The 23299-nt window shown below is 37.7% G+C and overlaps 3 protein-coding genes and 1 long non-coding RNA gene across 4 annotated transcripts in view; 2 read left to right on the top strand and 2 right to left on the bottom strand.

Moving 5' to 3' along the window:
* LOC144658247 (neuromedin-U receptor 2-like) overlaps positions 1-23299 on the top strand; it is a 249672-nt gene that overhangs the window by 122992 nt on the left and 103381 nt on the right. The gene's annotated exons all lie outside the window — the stretch shown is intronic.
* Positions 1-23299, bottom strand: part of LOC144658242 (melatonin receptor type 1B-B-like) — a 59202-nt gene that overhangs the window by 32156 nt on the left and 3747 nt on the right. The window lies entirely within an intron of this gene.
* LOC144655930 (uncharacterized) lies at positions 5911-8847 on the top strand. The gene is made up of 2 exons (XR_013571222.1): positions 5911-8513; positions 8578-8847. It is a non-coding gene; the product is annotated as an uncharacterized LOC144655930 (long non-coding RNA).
* LOC144657965 (uncharacterized) lies at positions 17052-22533 on the bottom strand. Its single transcript, XM_078518297.1, has 2 exons — positions 21508-22533; positions 17052-17807 (listed from the first exon to the last, which is right to left on the bottom strand). Exons 1-2 carry the CDS (start codon positions 22531-22533, stop codon positions 17052-17054), a joined length of 1782 nt encoding a protein of 593 aa, XP_078374423.1.

Consider the following 23299-nt stretch of genomic DNA (forward strand, 5'->3'; position numbering starts at 1 on the left):
CCTTTTAAAATTTCAGGAAGGACTGGTTAACGATTTAGATTGGCCGTGAACTAATCCTTGTTGTCAACAGCAAGCGCTTATCTTAAGTACTAGTCTAGCGATTCCCAATTTAGTCAGAGGTTTTTAATGTTTTCAAACCCAATATTCCAATTTGATAAACCATGTGTGCTGTGAGATTTTTTTTACAAATTATGTAGTATTTGTAGCTTCCTTGTATAATAATAAAAGCTATCTTTTATAAAAATAATTATTCTGGAAGTGTTAGTTAAAATTTATTTGTTTGAACTGTGTCAACTAGAATCTTCAAGTTCTATTTCGTATGTGAGGATTTAATTGCTATCTTTTGTGCCAGGAAAGTTAATTGATATATCACGCTGTTTTCAAATAAATTTCATAGAGTCATTTTTATTGTTTTTACAAAATTGTTATGAAGTACCAAATATGAGTTTTAAAATAGGTTGTTTTTTATGTCATCTTTCTGCAATACCTAATATCATGATAATATATAATTGTTGCATTTCAACCATTCAGTTATTATATGGTCTCAAATTTGGTTGTAGCTATTTATTGTTTGGATGCTTCAATGTCACTGCCCGGCCCTCTGATTTGTTTTTGACTGAATAAGGTTTATTTGGTAAAATTTAATTCACGTCAAGTGAACCATTTCAAGTAGTCACAATGGAAGCTCCAATGCTGAAACTTTAGGATATATAACAACTGTTATTATATTTTTTTCAGGACCTAGAGTGCCTAGTGGCACATGAAGCAGGAAGCTTCCATGAGGGTTCTCCACTTATTACACGTCAGCAATAATCCACCAATCAAATGTCTACATTATGGCCACGTGCCGATCCATTATTCCACTATTTTGGACAGCATTCAATTGGACAGAGAAATATTGGTCAGAGATCATGCAGAAAGTAAACATTAGGGTCTTTGCAGAAAAACAAATTTGTTCATTTGAAAGAGGTCACTTCAATACCTGGATATTCGAAGCATGAGGATTTTTGACAGTTGTCTACAATGGCTTTTGGACCAAAAAAAAATCCAAGAATGGCGCTCAAGACGATTATAGATCGTAAACTCAGTGCTAACGTGGATCGCGCGGCCATGACAAGCTGTGACAGATCGACTGAGCAAATATATATTCAGTTCTTTACTCTTTTCAAGACGATAAGCAAAATTGCTCCGAAGTCACCAAAGATTTTAAAAAGGTACAAGAGAAATACATTTTTTGCAGTATTCGTTTTGCTCCATTTTGAGCCTTTTGGCCTTGTGTGGGATGGATGTGATTTATTTCACTTCAAGTAAATTCAATTGTTTTCTATTGATAGGTGGTTTATTTCTTTGGTTTAAAAAAAATACTTATAGGGTTCATCGTGCCCCAGAATTAAGTAACGTCTCAAAGTTTTCTACTCCAAAAAAAAGAATTTTTATCATAGAAATTGGAGTTAAAGAGTATGGAAACATGAGGAGGAATGAATTATATAGCACACTAGACAGTTAAAAGTTTTGCCTTTCCGGAAAAGGTAAAATACATCAGGAGTATAAATTAAATAAATGCAATTTATAATTAATACAAAGCTGCTTTTGTTTATTAAAATGAAATAGCTATATAAATGTACGGAAAATCAATTAATTTTTAATTATTTTTATTCTATTTTAAAAAAACGGATGTTTAAACAAAAAGACAATTAAAAAGAAAAAAAGAAATCCCCTCAGGCAATAAAATAAAAATAATAAAAAAAATATTAAAATGGTGGGAAAGCCCCACACAAATTAACGGCACCAAATTTGAAATTTAAAAAAAAATAAACTTCTATTGTTTGCTATGGCTTACAGCAACTTCAACGGCAACAAAACAATCCGGAGTTCCCCGGTTCGAGACCTGCCCCTGTCACTAGCTGGATTTGTTTCTCGGTTGCCCCGAGTTTAAATCCTTGATCACGCTTTGTACATATCCAACTGGTATGCCTCCTGCCAGTTGGAATTGTTACCCTTTCATTTTAAATATTTTTCCTCTGTTTCAGTGGCATGCCTGTAAACTAGCTATCTCGAAGAGATATGAAGCTAAGTGCATGACCACTGTAAACAACATTTACATTTACATTTACATTACAATTAATGTGCCTGGGTTACTTATTTTGTGATTGAACTTTTTAACTATATGTACAACCAAGCCGCCTTCATTTTTTTGTTGTTTCAGTCACCCTAAATTACGTACGTAAAAATTATGTGCACTAGTATAAAAAGTGTGAAATAATCGTTTCAGTTTATCTGAAAGAATTAAGAAATTATTTTACAATATCATGCTTAAAAAACCATTGCAGATATGGGTAAACTGAAAAGCCATCTTCACAAATTGTGCACGGGCACAGGTACCTGGGCACCTGGATAAAAATAGTGCGCTGTTCACACATTGGGAACCAAAAGACCCAATAACCCTTTAGTGCCCGAATACAATTCCCACATTGTACTCCGGCATGATCACTGTGCCCGAATCCTGGCCTGGGTAATTAAGTAAAAATGGTGTTCACATGTGCTCTCAGCGAGAATTGCTTGCACCCTACCCGAGCAAAAAATTGAAAACAGCCTAAAAGGGACGAGGGGCCGGGTGATAGAGGCAAAATATTAAAGAATTCTAAAGGCCCTGCTCGCACTGTGCTTAACCCTTTAAGTCCTAGCCACGCATATATGCGTGGAAAATACCAGCAGTGATTGAAAAAACTCTAGCTTTTACATATCTGGGCACATGATAGTAATGACTGCTTTTTATGGCAAAGTGATAATTTTCATAGCTTTAAAAGCCAACTAACTGACTAAAACTCTTGATTTCTGTTGCATATGGTTGTTTGTTCAGCAGCAAATCTGAAAATGCCCGTTTTCTACGTAACAGGACAACAACAAAAAACACACATCTTTGCCTCCATTTTTTTTAATGAAAAAATAATTCTGACTTCAAAAATATACATTTGCAGCAAACTTCAACCCTATTCCCTTCCGTTCACCAAGGAAATTTCCCATCAATCATTCAGCAGACTCAGCAATTACTATTCGATTAGAGCTATGCTTGCAAACCTGTAATTTCCTCGTTGCTGACCGAAAGGGATGCTTGGGAAAAACAGTCATGGCGACGGCATGAAAGGCTTCCTACCTTTATTCCATATACTCGAAAGTTCAGTAAAGGAAAACGCCAAAACAGTAAATGAGATGGAGGCTGGAGTTACTGCTCTAAATGCCGATGTGGAAGAAATCAAAGCAAAAGCCGATAAAACCAGTTACGAGGTAATTACTCTGCGCCAGCAACAGTGGTATTTAGAAACATACCAAAGAAGGGAGAACCTTCGTTTTCATTGGATTCCTGAACGACTGGATGAGCAGGAAAACACCAGAGAAGTGCTGGTTAACTTTATGATAAACGAGCTCAACCTCGAAGACGCGCCACAAATCGAATTTCAACGGGTACATCGAGTAGGCAGGTTTGACGCATCACAGCACAACCCACGCCAGATCATCGCTCGCTTTCTCCGCTATGGGGACCGGGAGAAAGTTTTTTCTCAGGCAAGACAACTTAAAGGCACAGGTATGGGAATATCTCCCGATCTCCCTAAAGGAGTCGTGGATATCAGAAAGAAGCAGATCGAAACCTTGAAAAAGGCTAAAAAAGAAGGCAAAAGAGCTTATTTCAGTAGAGCAGAGCCGGACAAACTGTACGTAGATGGACATTTAATCCCTGTTTCAGAGTAATTCAGTTTTAAGTTATAAAGTTGTAGGCCTTCGGTTGAACTTTGAAAAATTTGAATATTCTGGAGCTACCGTTATGCAAATTGATAATTAGATTGCAAGATTCGGTTGCTAGCAGCTAATCAACAGCTTTGCTGGTTGCTTATTTTAATTACTGCTGTGAAGTGTTTTTTTCTTTGTTTTTTTGTGTTGGTTGCGCTTTTGTTTTTTTCTTTACTTATCAATATGGTAGTATTAATTGTCGCATGTAGTGTTCTTTGCATTATCTTATTGTTTTCAGCTTGGTGTATTTTATCGAGCGTTGTTTTTGTTGTTTTTGTTTTGAGTCTGTGCCTTGCATTCAGTTTATATCATTACCAGTCGCCATATTGCATATTTTTAGAAGTCATGATCTTGCTTAAAGCCGTTATTATCTTTTTTATCTGATGGAGGAAAACAATTTCCAATTTAAACTGCTTTCTTTAAATGTAAGAGGGATCCGTTCTTTCGAAAAAAGAAAATGTATTTTCAACTGGTTGCTTAAGCAAAATGCATATATCTTTTTTCTGCAGGAAACGTACAGTATACAAAAGAGATTGAAAATCAGTGGCGGAAACAATGGAGAGGAGAGTTGTTTTTCTCTCACGGTACATCGCGCAGTAAAGGCGTCCTTGTTTTAGTGCGGGAAAATTTGGATTTTAATGTTAATTCAACGCATACCGATAATTCGGGAAGATTTGTTATTCTAGATACCTTAATTCAGGACTCGCCGTTTCTTCTAGCAAATATCTATGCCCCAACAAAAGGCTCTGAACAATGTCAGTTTTTAGACGAAATTGCTAATCACTTCGCAGACAAAGTATGTCAATCTAAACATTATATTATTACTGGAGGTGATTTTAATGCTACTTTCGATCCAGATCTTGACTGTTCGGGTGGAAGGCCTTCCATAAAGAATTGCATTAAGAACCTCAATGATATTATGCTACAAAATGACCTGGTCGATATATGGAGAGTGCGCAACCCGAACAAAAAGCGCTTCACTTGGAGACAGAAAAATCCATTAAAGCAAATTTATATGTAATAAAAATGCCAATTTACATGTAATATAAATTAAAGTTAATGTGACAACCATGAAAGGAGTTCAGAGAAGTCATAAGATCACTCTATTCAAATATGCAGATCTGTCACGTAATATGCTACAAGACTATCACTCTTGCGTTACATTCAAAGGTCAAATTCACTTCTAGAGTGTGATGCGCTATTTGGGCTGGCCAATCACATCGCCCCCTTTTCTATTATGTCAATCAAGGCCATGCGGTTTTATCTAGACTTGAGTAGTATAGTTTTACTTCAAATTCTCTGAGCTCCCTAGAAGAGTTTTCACAATAATTATTATTGCTGTGATATCCTTCGATTGTTTTTTTGCTTCAACATCGCTCCATCAGTACTTTATGAGTTATCCTGGTATCTCCCCGCGAACTACGTTCCGGTTTTACACATTTTATTCTGTCGTTCGAAGATAAATATGCGGACGATCTGTCGAAGGCCTCGCACTACTGAACAAGTATTCGGTCCAGCAACTGAGGAACTTGATATGCACACACAGAACGGATTGCCTCTACCGGAATATGGCCACTCTACCGACTCGGCTTCAAGGTCCTGTGGTCTCCAAACCGCGGCTAAAACAGCAAAAAGCATGAACCTCACAAAAACATTATTTGTATGGTGGAGACAACATGCCTTCGTTTGCCCGAGATTATGTAATGTGAATGAACGACTTATAAAGAACAAGACGATTTCTTCAACTAGAAAATACTATTCTCTTGTCAAGCCGGAGAACAGTCAACAAGGGTCATGGCCGTCGTGAATGTCTTTCAAACCTCGTCTAGCGCGCCTTCTCTCCCGCCGAAAGTGGTCAGTAAAAAAAAAAAAAATTTGACAAGCAATCCGGATTTCCCTGGGGTGCATCTTGGCCAAGTGGAATCCAGGAGCTTGCTAAAAGCTAAGTATAAATATTTATAAGCTGATTCTATTTTGCGTTATATCATAGTTAGTAGAGTTTTATTCGACCGGCGTTAAATGAGATTTCAATATGAAAACAAACGAAACTTAGAGCAATTTGCAGGCTGCCGTTTCCACCAGCCGTCGTAAAGCCTAAAGGGCTGGAAGTTACAAGATATTCGCTATTGTTATCTTCTGCAGCGTTCGAAGTCATGTCTTAATACCTGAGTAGACGAGACCCTTTATAATTTGGCTGCTCAAAGTTGAGGAAGAGTGACATAAACTTAGCTTTGCTGGAGGCTAGTGTGGTGAATTCTCGTCCCTTGTCACTAAAGTCAAAATAGGACAAATAACAACTCAAAGCAACGAAAGTTCTCAGCTTATAGAATACTTTATGAAGATTCTGAAAATGTAAAGAGTTTTTACATTTAATGCAAGGAATTTGAGGTATTTAAAAGTGCCATTGTGACTGCCATTTTAACAAAAAATAGGTTATAACTCAAGGGGAAATTGAACAATTGTAGCAAGAATTTGATCCAAACATACAGGGGCGTACCTGCCTTTACTCGTAGCACTATAAATTGCCTAGGAACGCCCCTGACATAAAATACAATAACAGGACTTTTTACGGGAGTATGTCACAGGAAATATAAAAGTGATGATCCTAGGATCAAAACATAAAATTTTGCTTTGCAGTGAATACATTACCTTGTTTATGCAAGAAGCATCAAACAACTCACGACATACTCGAAATTCTAACCATTTCAAGCCTGCCAAATTTAGTGGCACAAGGATAAATCTAACAGGAGCTACTCTATCTACAATGAATGCATGTCTGTGTCGCAAGTGTCTAAATTGTTCAAATACGCCTTATTTTTCGCACCTTCTTTCCTAATTGATTCTTGTGCGAGTTCTGCCTTCCTGCCATGTTTCTCAGGTCAGCAATGTATAATTGCAGTGGTGAATAACAAACTTTTGCTCTGTATAAGGTCTTTCTTTCCGTTTTTCCCAGCACTCATTGAATTCGTGCTGTATCATTCAAAGGGAAACCATGAATTGGCATTTTAGTATTAACAGTCTTGTATTTATAAATCTATCATCATCATCATTTTATCTGCCACTTCAGAATTACAAATACAAATTAAAATAACTTAAAAGATAGGGCGAGGAGACCTCCAAGAAACCACAAGGCTTATGGGGGAGGCTACCTCGGGTTAGCAATAAGTTTGTAATTTCGCTGTGAGTGTGCAGCTAGGTCAATTTCAGACTCATTTCCTGGTAGAGAATTCCAAATTTTAGGACCCTGGAAAAGTATTGTAAACTGCTTTAGATTTGTACGACAGTGATGTGGTCGATAACACTTGGCTATTCTTGTATCATAACTGTGTATTTGACTACTAGTAGAAAACAAATTGAGAAACATCGGGGGCAATAATTGGTTAAGATAGTAAAACATAAATTTAGCTATTTGCAATGCATTAACTTGAAGATATCTAAGATGCCCAGTTTAGCAAATAAGGGGGCAGAATGTTCTCGATAGTCTGAGTTGGTAATAGCTCGCACAGCACATTTTTGTAAATGAAAAATTCTATTTAAATTAGCTACATAATCATGTAGAAGACCAGGCTGAATTACAGTTAGTGATATAAGGATAAATTAAGGTGTAGTACAGAGCAAGCTTAGGATTAGATGATAAATAATATCTTGACCTAAATATGACACCAACTGACTTAGAGATTTGTTTACATACTCCTTTACGTGTATGAAATGGCTAGGTCACACCTTACGGATGCCTTCCTGTACCATCACAAGGCAAGCTTTGTCCTGAAATCCTCAAGGGAGTTAAAAGAGAGGTCGACCATGAACACCTGGAGACGTTCGCTAAAAGCAGAGATCAAGTCCATGGGCAATAATAATAATAATAATAATAATAATAATAAAACTTTATTTAAACTCGAATTTAGAGTAGCTTGACAGCTAATATTTCCGAGAACGAAAAATAGAGAACAAAAAAAAAAAAATAAAATAATAATAAAATAAAAACAAAAGTTACTATTTACATATTTAAAATTGACTTATATTAACTAATTATAAAATTGTCATTTACATGCTTCATGAATTGGCTTTGCAGATGTACCTTTTAAAGTCAGATAAGTTACATAGCCTTATAAAATTAGGTAGAGAATTCCATTCTTTTGTTGCCAGATAAGTAAAGGAGTGGAGACCAAAAGTTGTAGTTCTAGGTTTGGGCATTTCCAGTATATAGTTTCCACGCAGGTCGTATGAAGTAGAACGGAGCGAGAACATGGATTGTTTCTCATATAGGCGGGATAGTTATTGAAAAATAGACTTTTGTACAAGATGGTAAGGAATTTACAGATGCATTGATCATGAAGTTGGGACAGTTTATCATGTCTTGCAGCACATTATAAGGCAATTCAAAATCACTTAAAATGAATCTCAGAGTTGGTACCAGCTAGAGAGGGATGCACGGGACAGGATGCTATGACGAGAGACTGTTGATGGTCTATACTCCTAAGAAGGAGTCGAGCGAAGGGCTACTACTACTTATTTACATGTTAACTTAAACCTATTTTATATTTGTGTGGTGTTCGTCTATGGGGAATACACTTCGTGTATTTGTGGGGATGAAGTGCTCTGTACCATTCGCCCTTTTGCCCCATAGCCTCACAGGGTCAGCTTTCCCCTTATAGTGGGGACCCCCCAGTGTTGCTGTTGTTGGTTGTTGTGATTGTTCCCAAGGGTCCTAGAGATTAGGACCCCAGGTTCTTGGGAACCAGGGCATGTGGTTGTGTTTGTTCCCAAGGGTCCTAGAGATTAGGACCCCAGGTTCTTGGGAACGTTCCCAAGGGTCCTAGAGATTAGGACCCCAGGTTCTTGGGAACCAGGGCATGTGGTTGTGTTTGTTCCCAAGGGTCCTAGAGATTAGGACCCCAGGTTCTTGGGAACTAGGGCTTCCAGTCCTGAAAGGAAGGAGAGGATTCCAGTCTCTCGTTGCCAACCAACTAACCTGTGATACATGTACCCTGCATGATTCCTATTGATGATTCTGATTGGCAACTCGAGCACTTCATCCCTTACCCCTTTTCTCCCACTGAACTTGTTGTCTTGTTTTGACTTCATGGGTTGGGAACATTAATTCAAAGACGACTGGACTTTTGGTTAATCAGCAATTCTTTACAGGACGACATAGAAAATGTAGACATCTTATCTTCCGTCAAAAGTGACCACTCCGCAATTATTTTGAATATTGATAGCGTAAAGAACTTAAACCACGGTCCATCTTTTTGGAAATTTAATAATAGTCTTCTCGATGATGAACAATACATTAAATTGATTGAGCAGCTTGTTCCTGATTGGATTGAGGAGATTAACTATTCTGATGATGCTAGAGTTCAGTGGGATTGGCTAAAATACAATATCCGTAAGGAGACCATTACTTATTGCGTGATTTCATGCCGCGCGGGGGCCTGGCACTACCGGATTTTCCCGGACTTTTTTAAAATCCAGTTTCAAGATGGCGGAAAGTGAGGAGAAAAAATTCGAAGCAAAGCATGTCTCTTTCGAAGAAATATTTAGCAATATTGACTCGGAGAATCTGCCTAAACTTAGCAAGGAAAAGCTACACTATTTTTGCAATGCCCTGAAACTAAAAGTATCCGGCGAGAAGAAAGAACTTGTACAAAGATTAGAGCCACTCAGTAAGTGCAAGCAGTTGTTCGATAAAAAAGTCGCTCGAATCCAAGAAGATTATAAGTTCTCTACTGCACTGGATCCTCTCTCGATTCCATCTCCATCTGCGAAGTGGAGAGTCATTGGCAAGAACACAGATGTAGCCGTACCGATCGTTACCGAAAGTACCATTAAAGAATACCAAAAAGCTAAGTATGCAGGGGGAAAAGGCCAATACAGGAAGGCTTACCGTTTGTTTTCTTCGAGGAGAATAATGTCCTTGAGAGCTGCTGAGTGTAGTGAGCATTCTGGCGCTCTGTATGTAAAAGCTAGTATTCTTAAGTCGTATACAGGGAGTGTCACTAGACCTGCGACCATCCTTTTTACTAACAATATACCTGTCAAAGCATATTGTGGATGTGCAGTTGGGAAAAGTGGACTGTGATGTCATGTGATAGCCCTCTTGATTGAACTAAATTACTACCATGATAACAAGAAACTCTATCTTAACATGTCATGCACTGAGAAACTTCAGAAATGGCATAAGAAGGGAACTTCAGTGACCGAAAGGGCGGCAACACAAATCAAGTTAAAATACTTGAGAAATCTACGTGGAGCAAGAAGAGATATCAAGAAGGTCAGGGCAAAGAAAAAGGTTCTGAAGCCAACTAATGATACCAGCGACTTCAGTGACTGGTATAAGAGAGACGTTTCAGAAATGGAAGAGAAAATAAAGGCCAAACTTGATACAATGAACCCTAGCCAGCCAAGCATTGAAAGTCATTTTTTCTCAGTTTTGTCACAGCACAAAAAAAAGTCAGGCCTATTCCTACATCTAAGGTACAAGACTGAATTTGAAAACAAACAAAATGGCAAGAAATATGATGAAGACGTATTGAAACCAAGGTTCGGAGAGAGTACAGAGGCTGTTTGGAGACCAAAACGTGTCCCTCTTCAGAGGTTGATCAAAGTGTAACTAAACAGCAACCTAGCCTCTTGAAAAGAATTAACTATGTTCCGGTCAATCAGTGTACTAATGACTGGAGGGCTCTAAGAGTTGGAATAATTACTGCCAGCAAAGTTCCTGCATTGCTTGGCTTCTGTGGGATGAAAGAATTTGACACTGCCTGGTTTTCAATAAGGAATAATATCGATGAAAGTGTATTGAACCCCAAAAGATCTAGATTACCCAACTTTATCCGAGGCAAGCAAGAAGAAAGCAATGCTCTTGCCAAGTTTTGTGAAGACTCTGGCTTTAACATCAGTGAGTGTGGATACTTCAAACACCCCAAGGATAAGAGGTTTGGTGCTAGCCCGGATGGAGTAAGCACTGGAGAAGTGGAATTTCTAGTTGAAATTAAAACTCGATCCCTGCAAATAGAAGTCAGCTAGCAAAGTTGAAACAAGAAGAGGTTGAAGCAAAACTAAAAGCAGCTCAGACTCCCCTAACACAAGTTAGTAAAGTGAAATTCAATATTTTCCTGCTTTTATTTCTATTAACACCCATCTTCATGAAAGTGCCAATCCAAGGTCATAAAATGGAATTTATGTTAGGAAAGTCTTTGATCTAAATCCCACTACTACATCTACTTAAACTCTGCAGTTTCAGAAAATATCCATACCCACCCCATTAAAGGTCATTGGAATTTCAGAGCTTTAATGAAACTTCTAAAGGGGTGGGGGTTTCAACCCAGAAAAACCTTCTTGGAAGGGGATGGATATTTTCTGAAACAACACATTCTGCAATGAAGGTAACATTTTGATTAATATGCTGCCACTTTCCCTTTATTTCAGATTACAGGGAGTCATCTTGTCCAGTGCCACTTACAAATGGAGTGCACAGAAACATCATTAGTTTACTTAATGTCCTATGTCCCAGAAAACAAAGCCACAACTTATTTTCCTGTTTCAAAAAATCATGTTTTAAGCGAGATCATGCTTGAGTTGTTGGTACACATGTTTGAAAATAAGCCCTTATCAGACCATTGGGCATATTTTGAGCATCCAAGCCTGGTGCAACTGGGAAAAAAGCTTGAAGGCTCGGTGCCTAGTTTTGAAAATACGCGGCATTTCAGGTCATGGGTTAACTCACAAGCAAAGCTGATAAGGTCTGTTAGTCTTCCAAAAAATAACTAGTGTGCTTCTACTTTGTTCAGTATGTTGAATGACCACTACCAGACCTTTGCCAGGAAAAGTCTAAATTTCAGGTCCAAGGTAGACCAGTTCATAGCTGTACACAATTTTTTGTCATATTTGTCATGATAATATCTGTGCACATAACACTAAGAGTTGTAATAAGTAATTTCAGAAAATATCTGTACCCCCTGCATGGTCATTATTCCAAATTTTAGAGTGTCGGTTTTATCAGATTTAAGGGATTTCCCAAATTTGGGGGAAGTTAACTTTTTTTCAATTAAGATATTTCCTGGAATAACCCAGTGCAAAAAAAAAAAAAAAAAACTACAAATGTACATTTTGCTCTCCATTGCAAATAATAGAAACTGGACAGGTTTGTAATTGAAAGGTTATGACCTTATGAAGTAAGTTCACTGACTGTAATGAAAATGTAACTAATGGACTTAAATGAAAAATGCAAGTGGTGCTGTGTCATCATGAGACAGTTCCCTTGACTTTGATTTAGTTGCCTCCTTTGCACAGATTGGGTCAAACAACATATTTACAATGTTAGCCAACACTTTGTACACACATCCTAAAATGTCACACCTGTTCTTTGGCCAGCAAGCATTCAAAATTGACCAATCCCGCATACGTCCAATGTAATTTTCATTATATATACGTAGGGTGGCCACATCAAAGTTCTTTGCTATATCGGTCTCCTCATACTGTGCATCAAACTTCATCGGAGGGCGATTGTGGGACAAGCCTTTGACGTGACATAAGTCTTCGATACCCAACCCTTTATCTGTAAGCACTGTAGCACCTTTGTCTTGTATCATATCCAGCACCCCACAGTCTGCAGTTAACTCATTATCAGTGGTTGCCCCTGGATATGTGTCAGTGCACATCACAAGACTGCCAAAAGGTGTAATCCAAATTCCTGTTTTCCCAGTGTCGTGGTTTTTATATGTACTGAATGTTGCACTGCTGATGTCAAAGTTTTCTGGTGAAGCAATCTAATTCTCTGTGCAGTCTCCCAGCAACACTGTGTCCTGGAAACCCGATGCATAAAATTCCAGAGGTAAAAGAGAAAGAACCTCACCAGGGCAGGGACTCAGGTCTAATTGATCAAACAGAGTTGATAAAAAAAACAGCCCATGCTGTAAAGATTCTGGATTGAGTTGAAATACTGGTGCCTGTCATGTATCCAATAATACCAAGGTGAAGTGTATGCCGACATATTGTCATAAAGCACATCAATTCAGTTCTTTTTGTCAACTTTCTTTGATGGTGAGTTTTACAATCAGGGTAAATTATGGCAGGTATGTAGGGCTCCACACAAGCAAATAGGCAATCAAAGTCTTTAACAGAAAGTCCAGTCATGTAGAAAAACTGCTCAGGATTCTTTTTCAAGCATTTGTATGAAAAAGTCGTTTTTTCAGCCCTGTGAGCAAATTGTTTCAACTGAGACTGATATGTCTCATTTTGAATTTCCAAGTTTTTGACCTGATCACTTAATTGGTTTACTTCGGTTGTCTTTGTTCTCAGCTTTTCTTTAAGATCATCTATTTCCTTTTGCAAAATTTCAATGTTCTGAGAAGGCTCATTACAGCTGGAGTAGGAGAGAACCCTTCTTTTCTTTTTCTTGCTGCCCTCTGACTGTTGTAGACTCTATTTTCTTGAGTGGGGTTGTTTTTTTAGTTACGTTTTTCTCAGCAAATTTAGGCTCGCAGGGCAAATCTGGGAGATGATTAATGTTCTCCCTCTCCCCTTTACTCCAGTGAGCTGAGCAAATAAAGTCCCGAGTAAAGTCAACTCCCTTGTTTTTTAAAATATTATTGTACTCACGTCGTTTCTCGGGGCAGCTTGCGATTTCCTTCAGTCTGTAATATTTTAATGATTTGTTTTTAGTGCGCCAAGAATTCGTGCAAAGCGTAGCAGCACAGTACCAGTGTTCTCTCTTTACTTTTGGCGACTTTAGGTTCCCTGCCTCGGTAAACTTGATGTTTGGCAGGTCATCTAAATCAAGCCTTTCTCCTGACGACCAATGCTTCGAGCAGATGACCTGCTTCTTGAAATTCACTTCGTTTTTCCGCTTTCCGAGCACATCCAAATAAGCATCCTGAATCTTTTTTGAGGCGGAAGCCACTTTAGTTAAAGTGTAATAATGTACCTTTGCGCTTTTCCAAGAATTTTTACAGTAGTTACTAGCACAAGACCAGTGCCAGCCGTCGCTCGCCGCCATCTTTACATTACAGTTTGTAAATAAGTCCGCAAAAATCCGGTAGTACAAGGCCCCCGCGCGGCATGAAATCACGCAATAGCAAAGCGAAAGCAAAAGAACGGAGAGAAAAAATAAAGCGCATTGAACATAAACTGAAAATTGCTGAGGAAAAATTAGCTGACTCTCCAAATGATGATACACAAAATGAAATTGACACTTTAAAGCGCATACGAAAAAGAATACGAGTACATTACGAAAGGAGCAATAATACGATCACGTGCAACTTGGTACGAAAAAGGTGAGAAAAATAATAAGTATTTCCTTAATCTACAAAACAATAAGAAGACAAAAAGTACTATAAGAAAACTTGAACGCAAGAATGGTAATATTACTGTTGACCCGAACTGCATAATGGACGAATTACACTCATTTTACTCAGATCTCTATAAAGAAAAGAACTCCGAAGAGCTAATTTCTGAAAATTGTCCTTTCTTAAATTCTGGGAATATACCTAAGCTTTCACCAGCAATGCGAGAGTTATGCGAAGGAGAGCTAACCCTTTCAGAGTGTTTTAATACTCTATCGAGTTTTCAAAGCAACAAGACACCAGGGAACGACGGACTAACTGTAGAATTCTATAAATGTTTCTGGAAGCTCTTGGGTAGCCTGCTAGTTAATAGTCTAAACTACGCGTACAAACACGGCGAATTATCTTCCTCCCAAAAGCAAGCGCTTATCGTCTTAATTGAGAAGAAAGATAAAGATAGACGACAGGTAAAGAACTGGAGACCAATCTCTTTTCTCTTTAATCAATGTCGACGTAAAGATTGGCACGAAAGCTATAGCTAAAAGATTAGAAAAGGTTCTGCCGGAAATCGTACATCATAATCAAAACGCATATGTTGAAGGAAGAACTATTTTCGACGCTGTCCGATCCATCGACGATATTATCAAGCTAACATCATCAAATAATATGAGCTCATTACTGGTAGCAATTGACTTCGAAAAAGCCTTTGATTCAGTGAACTGGAATTTTCTTAGACACGCCTTAAGGAAGTTCAATTTCGGCCCATCTTTTATTAATTGGATTACAGCTTTTTACTCAAATATTTCCAGCTGTGTGATGAATAATGGATTTATTACACAATCTTTTAAACTTTCACGCGGCGTGCGTCAGGGTGATCCTCTCTCGCCCTATCTGTTCATTCTAGTCCTAGAAACACTCGCGATTCATATTAGAAATGACGAATGCATTAGGGGAATGAACGTTGATGGCCACGAAATTAAACTTATCATCTTCGCTGATGATCTCACGGTCTTTCTGAAGGATAGCGCATCTTTTCACTGCCTGTTGGCCAAGCTAGAGTTGTTTGGTCAATACTCCGGTCTGAACGTTAATTGAGAAAAAACTGAGGTTATGAAGCTTGGAATCTCTGATATCTCTGCAGAAGAACTGAAAATAGATGAAATTTAAAAAGTAGTCAAAATTCTAGGGATACATTTCACTTATGATCAAACGCTTTCAGATAAGTTAAATTTTCATACCATTATTGAATCAATTAGAAAGACACTTAACAGCTGGAACTGGAGAGGCCTCACTTTGCTAGGGAAAATACAAATAATCAAGTCGTTCGCCATTCCTTTTTTTTTTATTTATTTATTTTTTTTTATTGCTTTACTGATTCATGCACACTACATTACAATACAATTACTGACAATTACTTACAAAGACGATTCTAACATTGCATACACTACAAACACGAAAAAAAAACAATACTATTGTCGCTAACGTAAAGCGCTACTCCTATTTAACAAAAGTTTTGATTGATTGCTAAGCTACTTCTATTTGACACTAATTATGCCCTATTTACAACAATGAAGATTAAGTAAAAGGACTTATTTAAAGATACAATAATTTCTCAAGAAAACTTAAGTATTTCCCATTTCTGTAGGTGAAATTTAAGCCTGTCCCTTTTCTTAGCGATACAATATTCAATGTGTTCAATATATTTAAGTTTAGCTATTAACTGAGGTAGGAGTGGTTTTGTTTTCCTGAGCCGATTAGCGTGGACTACTTGCTTACCAGCAATGAGAATATGATTGAGAAGAGTCCAATGAGGACTTTCTTTTGTAATACCTAGCAGAATTTCGCTGTCATTTAGCCTAGAAATGGTAATATTTAATTTATTTAACCAGTTAGTAGTATGCGTCCAGAAATCTATGGTAAATTTGCAGTGTAAAAACAAATGCTCGAGAGATTCTTCGTACTCTCCACAAAACGTACATAACGAGGTATCTATTAGCCTCATTTTATTCAACAATTTGTTAGTATATATTATACGATTAAGAATTTTAAATTGAAACATTCTTGTTTTAATGTCTAAAGTCACTTTTTGTGGCGTTAAATAAATTTGATTCCAGTCAAGATTTTGATCATCAAATAAAGAGTTGTATTTTAATCTTGCAGTAGGATGGACGTGTATGTTCCCTATCAGAATCCAGTACAGTCTTTTGCTCGTGAGTTCACTGAGCTTAATTTCTTCATTATTACAATTGAGCACAAACTGAGTTAAATCCAAAATTGTGGTGGTGCTCTGCTCTTGCGCATCAGGGGGTTGTGGATTTTTCGAGTTTATCAAGACTCTCCGTCTATTACGGCATTTTTTAATTCGAACTGTAGCTGTTCGTTAATGAGGACGAGCACTCCACTGCTATGATTCGAACCGTGACTATAGATCATTTCTCCACGCCATTGGAATTTCCAATTACTAAGGATTTCTGGTGTACTATAGGTTTCTTGAAGAAACGTTATGTCACTTTTCTGTTTTTCTATCCACGTAAAAATTGATTTGCGTTTCTGGAGGTCTCGAATCCCTCGAGCATTGAGTGACATTATCTTAAAATTAACTTCTCCTATTGTGCGACTATGGTTTTGTCCTGAATAGGCTTAGCGAATGATTATTTAATAGCGTAGCAAAACAAATGAAACTGAGAATTAAGCTGAGAATGTAGCAACATGCATAATTACAACACAAACACACAAAGAAGACTGAATTTATCCTACTTACCGACTGCCCCAAAGCGAATTGTATGGGCGTTCCTACACCTACTGTGAATAACATTCCTGATGTTGTGTTGTGCTCCTTCTTTGTGATGTTAACTACGTATTAATTAAGTTTTTGTGATATAGAAAAATTTATGCGTTTAAAAGCGGGAAAAGGTGATTAGCATATAGTGTGCCAAGTTGTACAATAAAGAGCCGAAAACAGAAAGAAAAGCAAATAAATTATTACAATGGTGCATTACTCGGAATAAACTTTCCATTTACATAGAGTTTATCAGGGAATCTCTTGCTGAAATATACACTGCATCCTCTAGCCTTAGCATCCTTAAATTTCTTATTTTGGGATTTTCTTAGTTCGTACAATTCTTTTGGAATGTCCTCAAATACGTTGAAATCTTTATCCTTTAATGTTTTTCTGGCTTGGCGGAGGACTAATTCGCGGTCAGAATAGCGCAAAAATCTTGCGATTACTGGACGAGGACCGTCGTCTTTAGGTTTTCCAACTCGATGAATTCTTTGAAATTCAATCTTGTCGCGTGGGTTGCTGATCTGAAGCTCGTCTTCCATGAACTTGTAAATAATCTCCTTTGTATTCTCCACCTCGTGACGAGTGCCTTGTTCGTCTTGTTCCGTAGTATTATGTTCTTCGATTCCAATAAACATTAGGTTTTCTCTTCTACTGTAGTGTTCTTGGTAAAGAAGTTCTTTGCCTAAATCGTCCGCTTTCTTCTGCGCCGCTTTAACATCGCGTTTCAAATTGGCAATTTCTTCATCGTTAAAGTCAACACTTTCCTCAAGCTCCTTCACTGTCTTGTTGGTGTTTTTCATCTTCTCCTTCAGGTTATGAACCTCCTTGTCAAGATTGGCAACGGCATCCTCTATCTTAAATACAGCCTTGAACAGGTTATCGAGTCTGCTTTCAATATTATCTAGCTTTTGAAGCTTTGAAAGGCCATTCCTAAAATTCTTTATCGCCTCTCTCTTGTCTCAACAAATAAAACTTTTGTTAAAGAGGTCAATCAGGTGCTGTATAATTTTGTGTGGAAAGGCAAGGATAAAGTTAAACGGCTCGCTCTCATAAACAGTGTCGAGAATGGTGGGTTAAATATGCCGCACATTGAGTCTCTCATTAACACGCAAAGGATAGTATGTATCAAAAAGTATTTGGGTGATTCACCCTGTTCCTGGAAAATTATTCTCGACCACTATCTTCACAAAGTCGGGGGCAGTTTGCTTTTCCACTGCAACTTCGAGTACACTAAGCTCCCTTTGGACCTCCCTGATTACTGCAGAGAATGTCTTGCAACTTGGACAAAATTTACTGCCTCACCTGTCTCTTCAATGGATGAGATCGTTAACCAGATCTTATGGAACAACAAATTCATTTGTATCGGACAGAAATCAGTTTTTAACCGCAAACTCTTCTCCTTGGGGCTACATAAAGTTGGAGACCTTTTTAATGAGATAAACATTAAGCCACACACCACCTTGCAAAATCTAAATGCCCTGGATCTCTTATTTTTGAACGGTCTTTATGATTGCCTTCCACCTGAATGGAAGAAAGTGATGACCAACGACCCTCCATCGGTGCTCATTAAAACTAACCATAAATGGGACGATGTGTTTTTGTACTCGGGCAATGATGCCCTTTTATTAAGTGAATTGTCCTCTAAAAAAATCTACAATATTTTGGTGTCAAAGATTTCGATTAGGCCGTCGGCAAAAAATAAATTCGATGTTTCATATGCTTCTGCAGAGCACGCCCTTGACTGGAAGAGAATCTACAGCAATGCTTTTAGATCCGCAATAGATACCGAAACGCGTGAATTTCAGTACAAGATACTTAATAGAATACTTCCTTTAAATGATTTCCTCTTCAAAATTGGCAAGTCTAACTCTCCTCTCTGCTCTTTCTGCCAATCCTCAGAGGAAAACATGTCCGACTTCTTTTTCCATTGTCCGTTGGTAGCAAACTTTTGGCAATCAATTAAGCATCTATTGGGGGGTCATGAGCTAATTAAAAGAGAAGTGATCCTAGGGATCACCGACGCAGTTGAAAATGCATTTCTAAAGAATCATCTAATTCTATTAGGAAAACAACATATTTTCAGATGTAAACATAACAACTCTCTTCCTAGCGTAATCAGTTTCACAAAAACTTTGAAAGCAGTCTTTGATTCTGAACGTTTAATTGCTAAAGAAAATAACAAGATCAACTTTCATTATGACAAATGGAAGGATCTGTTAGGCTACCTCCTCTCATTGAGTCTAATGCTTGCGTGCGCTTTGCGCATGCGCATTAGACTCTTTGTTATATGAAAAAAGCTGTTAGCAATCCCAAGGGAATGGTTCGGGATCGATAATCGTTCGCTGTAATGTAGAAAACAATGATCAGCTGCAAGAACGGACTCCGTACGGACACGCACGATTAGTTTCAATTAAAAACAGCCAATCAGCGACACGTGTTCCCACGCATAATTAAAAGTTCTTTCTCAAGTCACGATTATTCAACACTTGAACAGGACGAAATAATTTTCCAGTTAAGACATTTGTAAGCTTTTTGTGAAAATAAATCTTCGTTTTCAGTTCAGTTAAGCACTTGTGTTTCCGTCTTGCTTAAAAAGCAAGACGTCTTTGAGAAAAAATATTTCGACGGCGACTCGCGTTTATTTACACAATGCGACCAAATATTTATTTTGTTTTAAAAAATAGAAAACTTTACCTCGGTTTTTGTATTTAAGTCATTCGAATTTTGACCAATTTTTTCTTTACAGTGCAAACAAAAACCTTCAAAAATAAAAGATGTACATGGATAAATGTAAATCAAGTTACGCGACTAAATCAAAATGCGTTTCAGTTTGGCCGCTTTGCAGTATTACACTGTCCCGGCCTTTGCCATACACTGAAGTCGAATTTCATGCTTTTACGACTCTCAGAGATCTTAAGTTCTTCTTACAGCTAGAAAAATCATAAAATGGTTACATTGATATGGAAGTGATGATTCGCGAAATTTGTACATCATGATAAACAGTCTTCGCTCCTGTGTATGGTAGCTCGATAATAATTGCCTAGTTTCCAGCGTTCAAAAGGTCATCATTATATTGACGTGAGCATTTACACCCGTTTTTAGGAAAATCTGTCACTAAGTGCTTACAGTACAATGGAGTAACAGTCACTATTTCAAGTGCTTTTATTGCAAAATCTGTTTCAAGAGTCATCATCAAAATGGTGAAAAATCTGAACGAAAACGATGTGAAGTTCTTCAACCTTTGTTGTAATGAACATGCTTTTTGTAAATCGTCACGCAATCTTGTCCAAATGTTTAATCGTTTCTGCTTTTACGGACAATACGGAAGAAGTAACATCAACTCCTGTTCATACTTTAAATTTTGTGAAGCATATAACATTTATGACTGTTTCGTTTTCATCCATAATCATCCACGATGCCCCTAGCTTGCTATAAGCATTTTAAATTAAACTCCCGAACACAAACCTCTAACCAATTTTAACCGGCTTACGAAAACCGCGCAATCTGTATCACTATGCCATACGGCATTAGACTCATGTCACCCTTGGTGACCTATTTTTTTAAAATAGCTGGCAAGCTCGTGGCACTTCTTGTCTCGAAACAGCTATATCTAATCAATTAAAGGCAACTTACTGAACTGTATGTCGTTATACATATATATTGTCTGTAGGCATGGCACTGTCTTTGTGTTTTATGATTTTTTTTAAGAAAAATGTAAATTTATTAGTGTAATGTAAGAAGTTAATTGTAAGTTATGTACTGTAGGTTATTCTAAGCTATATACTGCAAGTAGTGTATTGTAAATAAGTCACAGAGTTAAGTTATAAGTATAAGTAATGTATAATGTAATGTAACGTGAAATGTAAGTAAGTTATTGTGTGTATTGTAACCTGCTTGTTGAAAAAAAATAAACAAATTACAAAAAAAAAAAAAAAACTACAGTACATTTTAAGTGTATTTGGCTATTCAGCATTGACCTTTATTAAGGCGACTGACTGAAACCTGTGTTTGTGCAAACCAACTCGTGCGACTGTAATCGGTTTGATTTTACTGAATATTCCTATTATTTACGAAAATCTGGAAGTTCCGCGGATAACCCTATTGATATAAGGCTGCCTCGTACCCAGGCGCTACGCTTTATACGGAATTATATGGAATCGCAAGGGATCATGGGAAGGGCGAAAGAAGCGAAGCGGCGCTCCCCGCTTTCGATCACGCCTTCCCTTGACCCTTTGCGTGCTTTTTCACGCCTTCCCTTGACCGTTTGCGTTCTTCGCCAAAAGCTCTCGCGGCGCCTGGGTACGAGGCAGGATATAAGGTACATACGTCAAAGCATATTGTTTGCCATGGCTTACAAAAACTTCAAAAAAATAAAAAAAAAACACACAACAACGGCAACAGCAACAACAAAACAATGATCACTAGATAGTACGATCTTTTTTATATATGGTGAGCAAAGTAAATTGTTAAAGAAAGTCAAATAAAGTGTCAGGCAAAAAGAGACCATATTTTACCCTTGTTATTTTATTTAATCACAACTTCTGCTTTAAGACAAAAACGTAAGAGCAAAAATGAAATGCATATTAAGTACTGCTTAGATACGCATTACTAGCAGAGTTCTTTTCAAGAAATAGCACACGTATAGAGACTTACCTTATTGTTGACCCGATTTCCAAAAATGAAAATAACAACCAACAAAGTAGATATACAAAAGCTCCAGTAGACATAACACAAAACCACGATGGTGTCTGCTTCATTTGACCTCTTGATGAGCTGATAAAAGTTGACGCACATTAGTGGTATGTCCAACGAAATAATCACAAATAGGAGAAGCGAAAATACAGCATTGGCCAGCTCTACAATCTCGCATAGCTTCAGGTGTTCCTGCCGCAAGTAGGCGATGGTAAAAGGGTAGATTGATTCATTGGATATTTTATTTTGCAGAGTGGCAAACATCTTTTCCAGGAGCATGCAAGTGACGCAGAAGATCAGAGGTGGTAAAGTCCAAGCAAAGGAATCGAGGACTCCAAACGCTATTTCAGTCACTCGAACCGTTACGTACATGCCTTGGGTTTGATTCCATGGTGGAAAAATAGAGATAACGCCGTTGAAACGAACACTAAGAAGGATGATAACGATGGAATTGATCACTGCTGCTAAGCAAGCTACAGCCAAACCTTTCACTGCTTTCTTCCTCATCCCGTCAAGCTCGGGTGCTTTCGTTGCAAAGCTGGAAAGAAATTGGGCAAATCTCGATCGCCTTTCGTTCATGAGTGGCAAAACAAACAAGCAAACGGTTGTGCTACTTGCATTCTGAACATACCAAGCGGTGTTAACCAATAAGAAAGAAAAAGAACTCATGGACGAGAAACCTATGTAAAGGTGACTTGTGACACCTATTACCACCATTAGCCATTGGCCCACAACGACAAGCGCGCTGAAGAAGCGCGAAACGTACATTGTCCTCCGACCACTGCAATCACCCAGTGCGGTTTCGCCGAAATATTGCCCCGTCAACTTCATAGCGAACAAAATCGGACGGAAGATCTCTGCAAGCTGCCTTAGACGCTTTGATCTCATTTCCACTTCTCTCGTATATTCTTCGTTGTGAGCAGTATTTTCAGTCTCATTTGCATCTCTTTTTCTCATTTCCAGCACATGTATCGTTCGAGGAATCATCGTGGTTTCATTTTTATTTTAGGTAGGCCAAACTTTTATTCGTAAACACCGTCCGCTTGATCGGCGGGTCTCTTCAGTATTTGGTTTTAACGAGGGTTCAATGTAGGCAGGTGTTACTTGCAAACGCTATTTAAAATTAACAGAGGAGTGAAGTTTATAACATAAACTTGATTACATTATTTGTACAGCAAAGACTTCGTTGACATTTCCTGTTGTTATTGATGTGGCAGCTAGAGAACTGTTGGTTTGCGGAACTCTTTTGTTTACCTGGGTCGCACACGTTTGTAAAAAGTTATCCTTTCTTATAACCATTACAACAAGTCGACATTAGGCACGGCGATTGTACCGGTTTGTTTTATTGAGAGACTCATAAAAATGAAAAAAAAAAAGTTATTTTTAATTGACAAGAACGACTGGTTGACGATTTGGATTGGCCGTTCACTTAGTGAAGTCTCCATCCAAATTGACGCAAGAACTGCTGATATTAATTTTAGCGATTGCCAATTTGGTTGGGGGTTATTGTTTTCAGTCATATCATATTCCGTTCATACCTCCCTCTGCTTATTTTTTTGGTAATGAATTTTTTCTTTATTTTTACAATAATCTAGTGTTTGAACCTTTCTTATGTAAATACAAAAGCTAAAATTTAAACAGTATTCTAAAAATCTTATTAACATTTATTTGTTTAACTTTTGTCAACTAGAATGAACAAGTTTTATTTCATACATTGCAATTTAAATTGCTTTCTTTTGTACAGGGAAGATTA

The sequence above is a fragment of the Oculina patagonica genome, chromosome 6 (genome assembly GCF_052425735.1).
Source record: "Oculina patagonica isolate OP01 chromosome 6, crgOcupat, whole genome shotgun sequence".
Lineage (NCBI taxonomy): Eukaryota > Metazoa > Cnidaria > Anthozoa > Scleractinia > Oculinidae > Oculina > Oculina patagonica.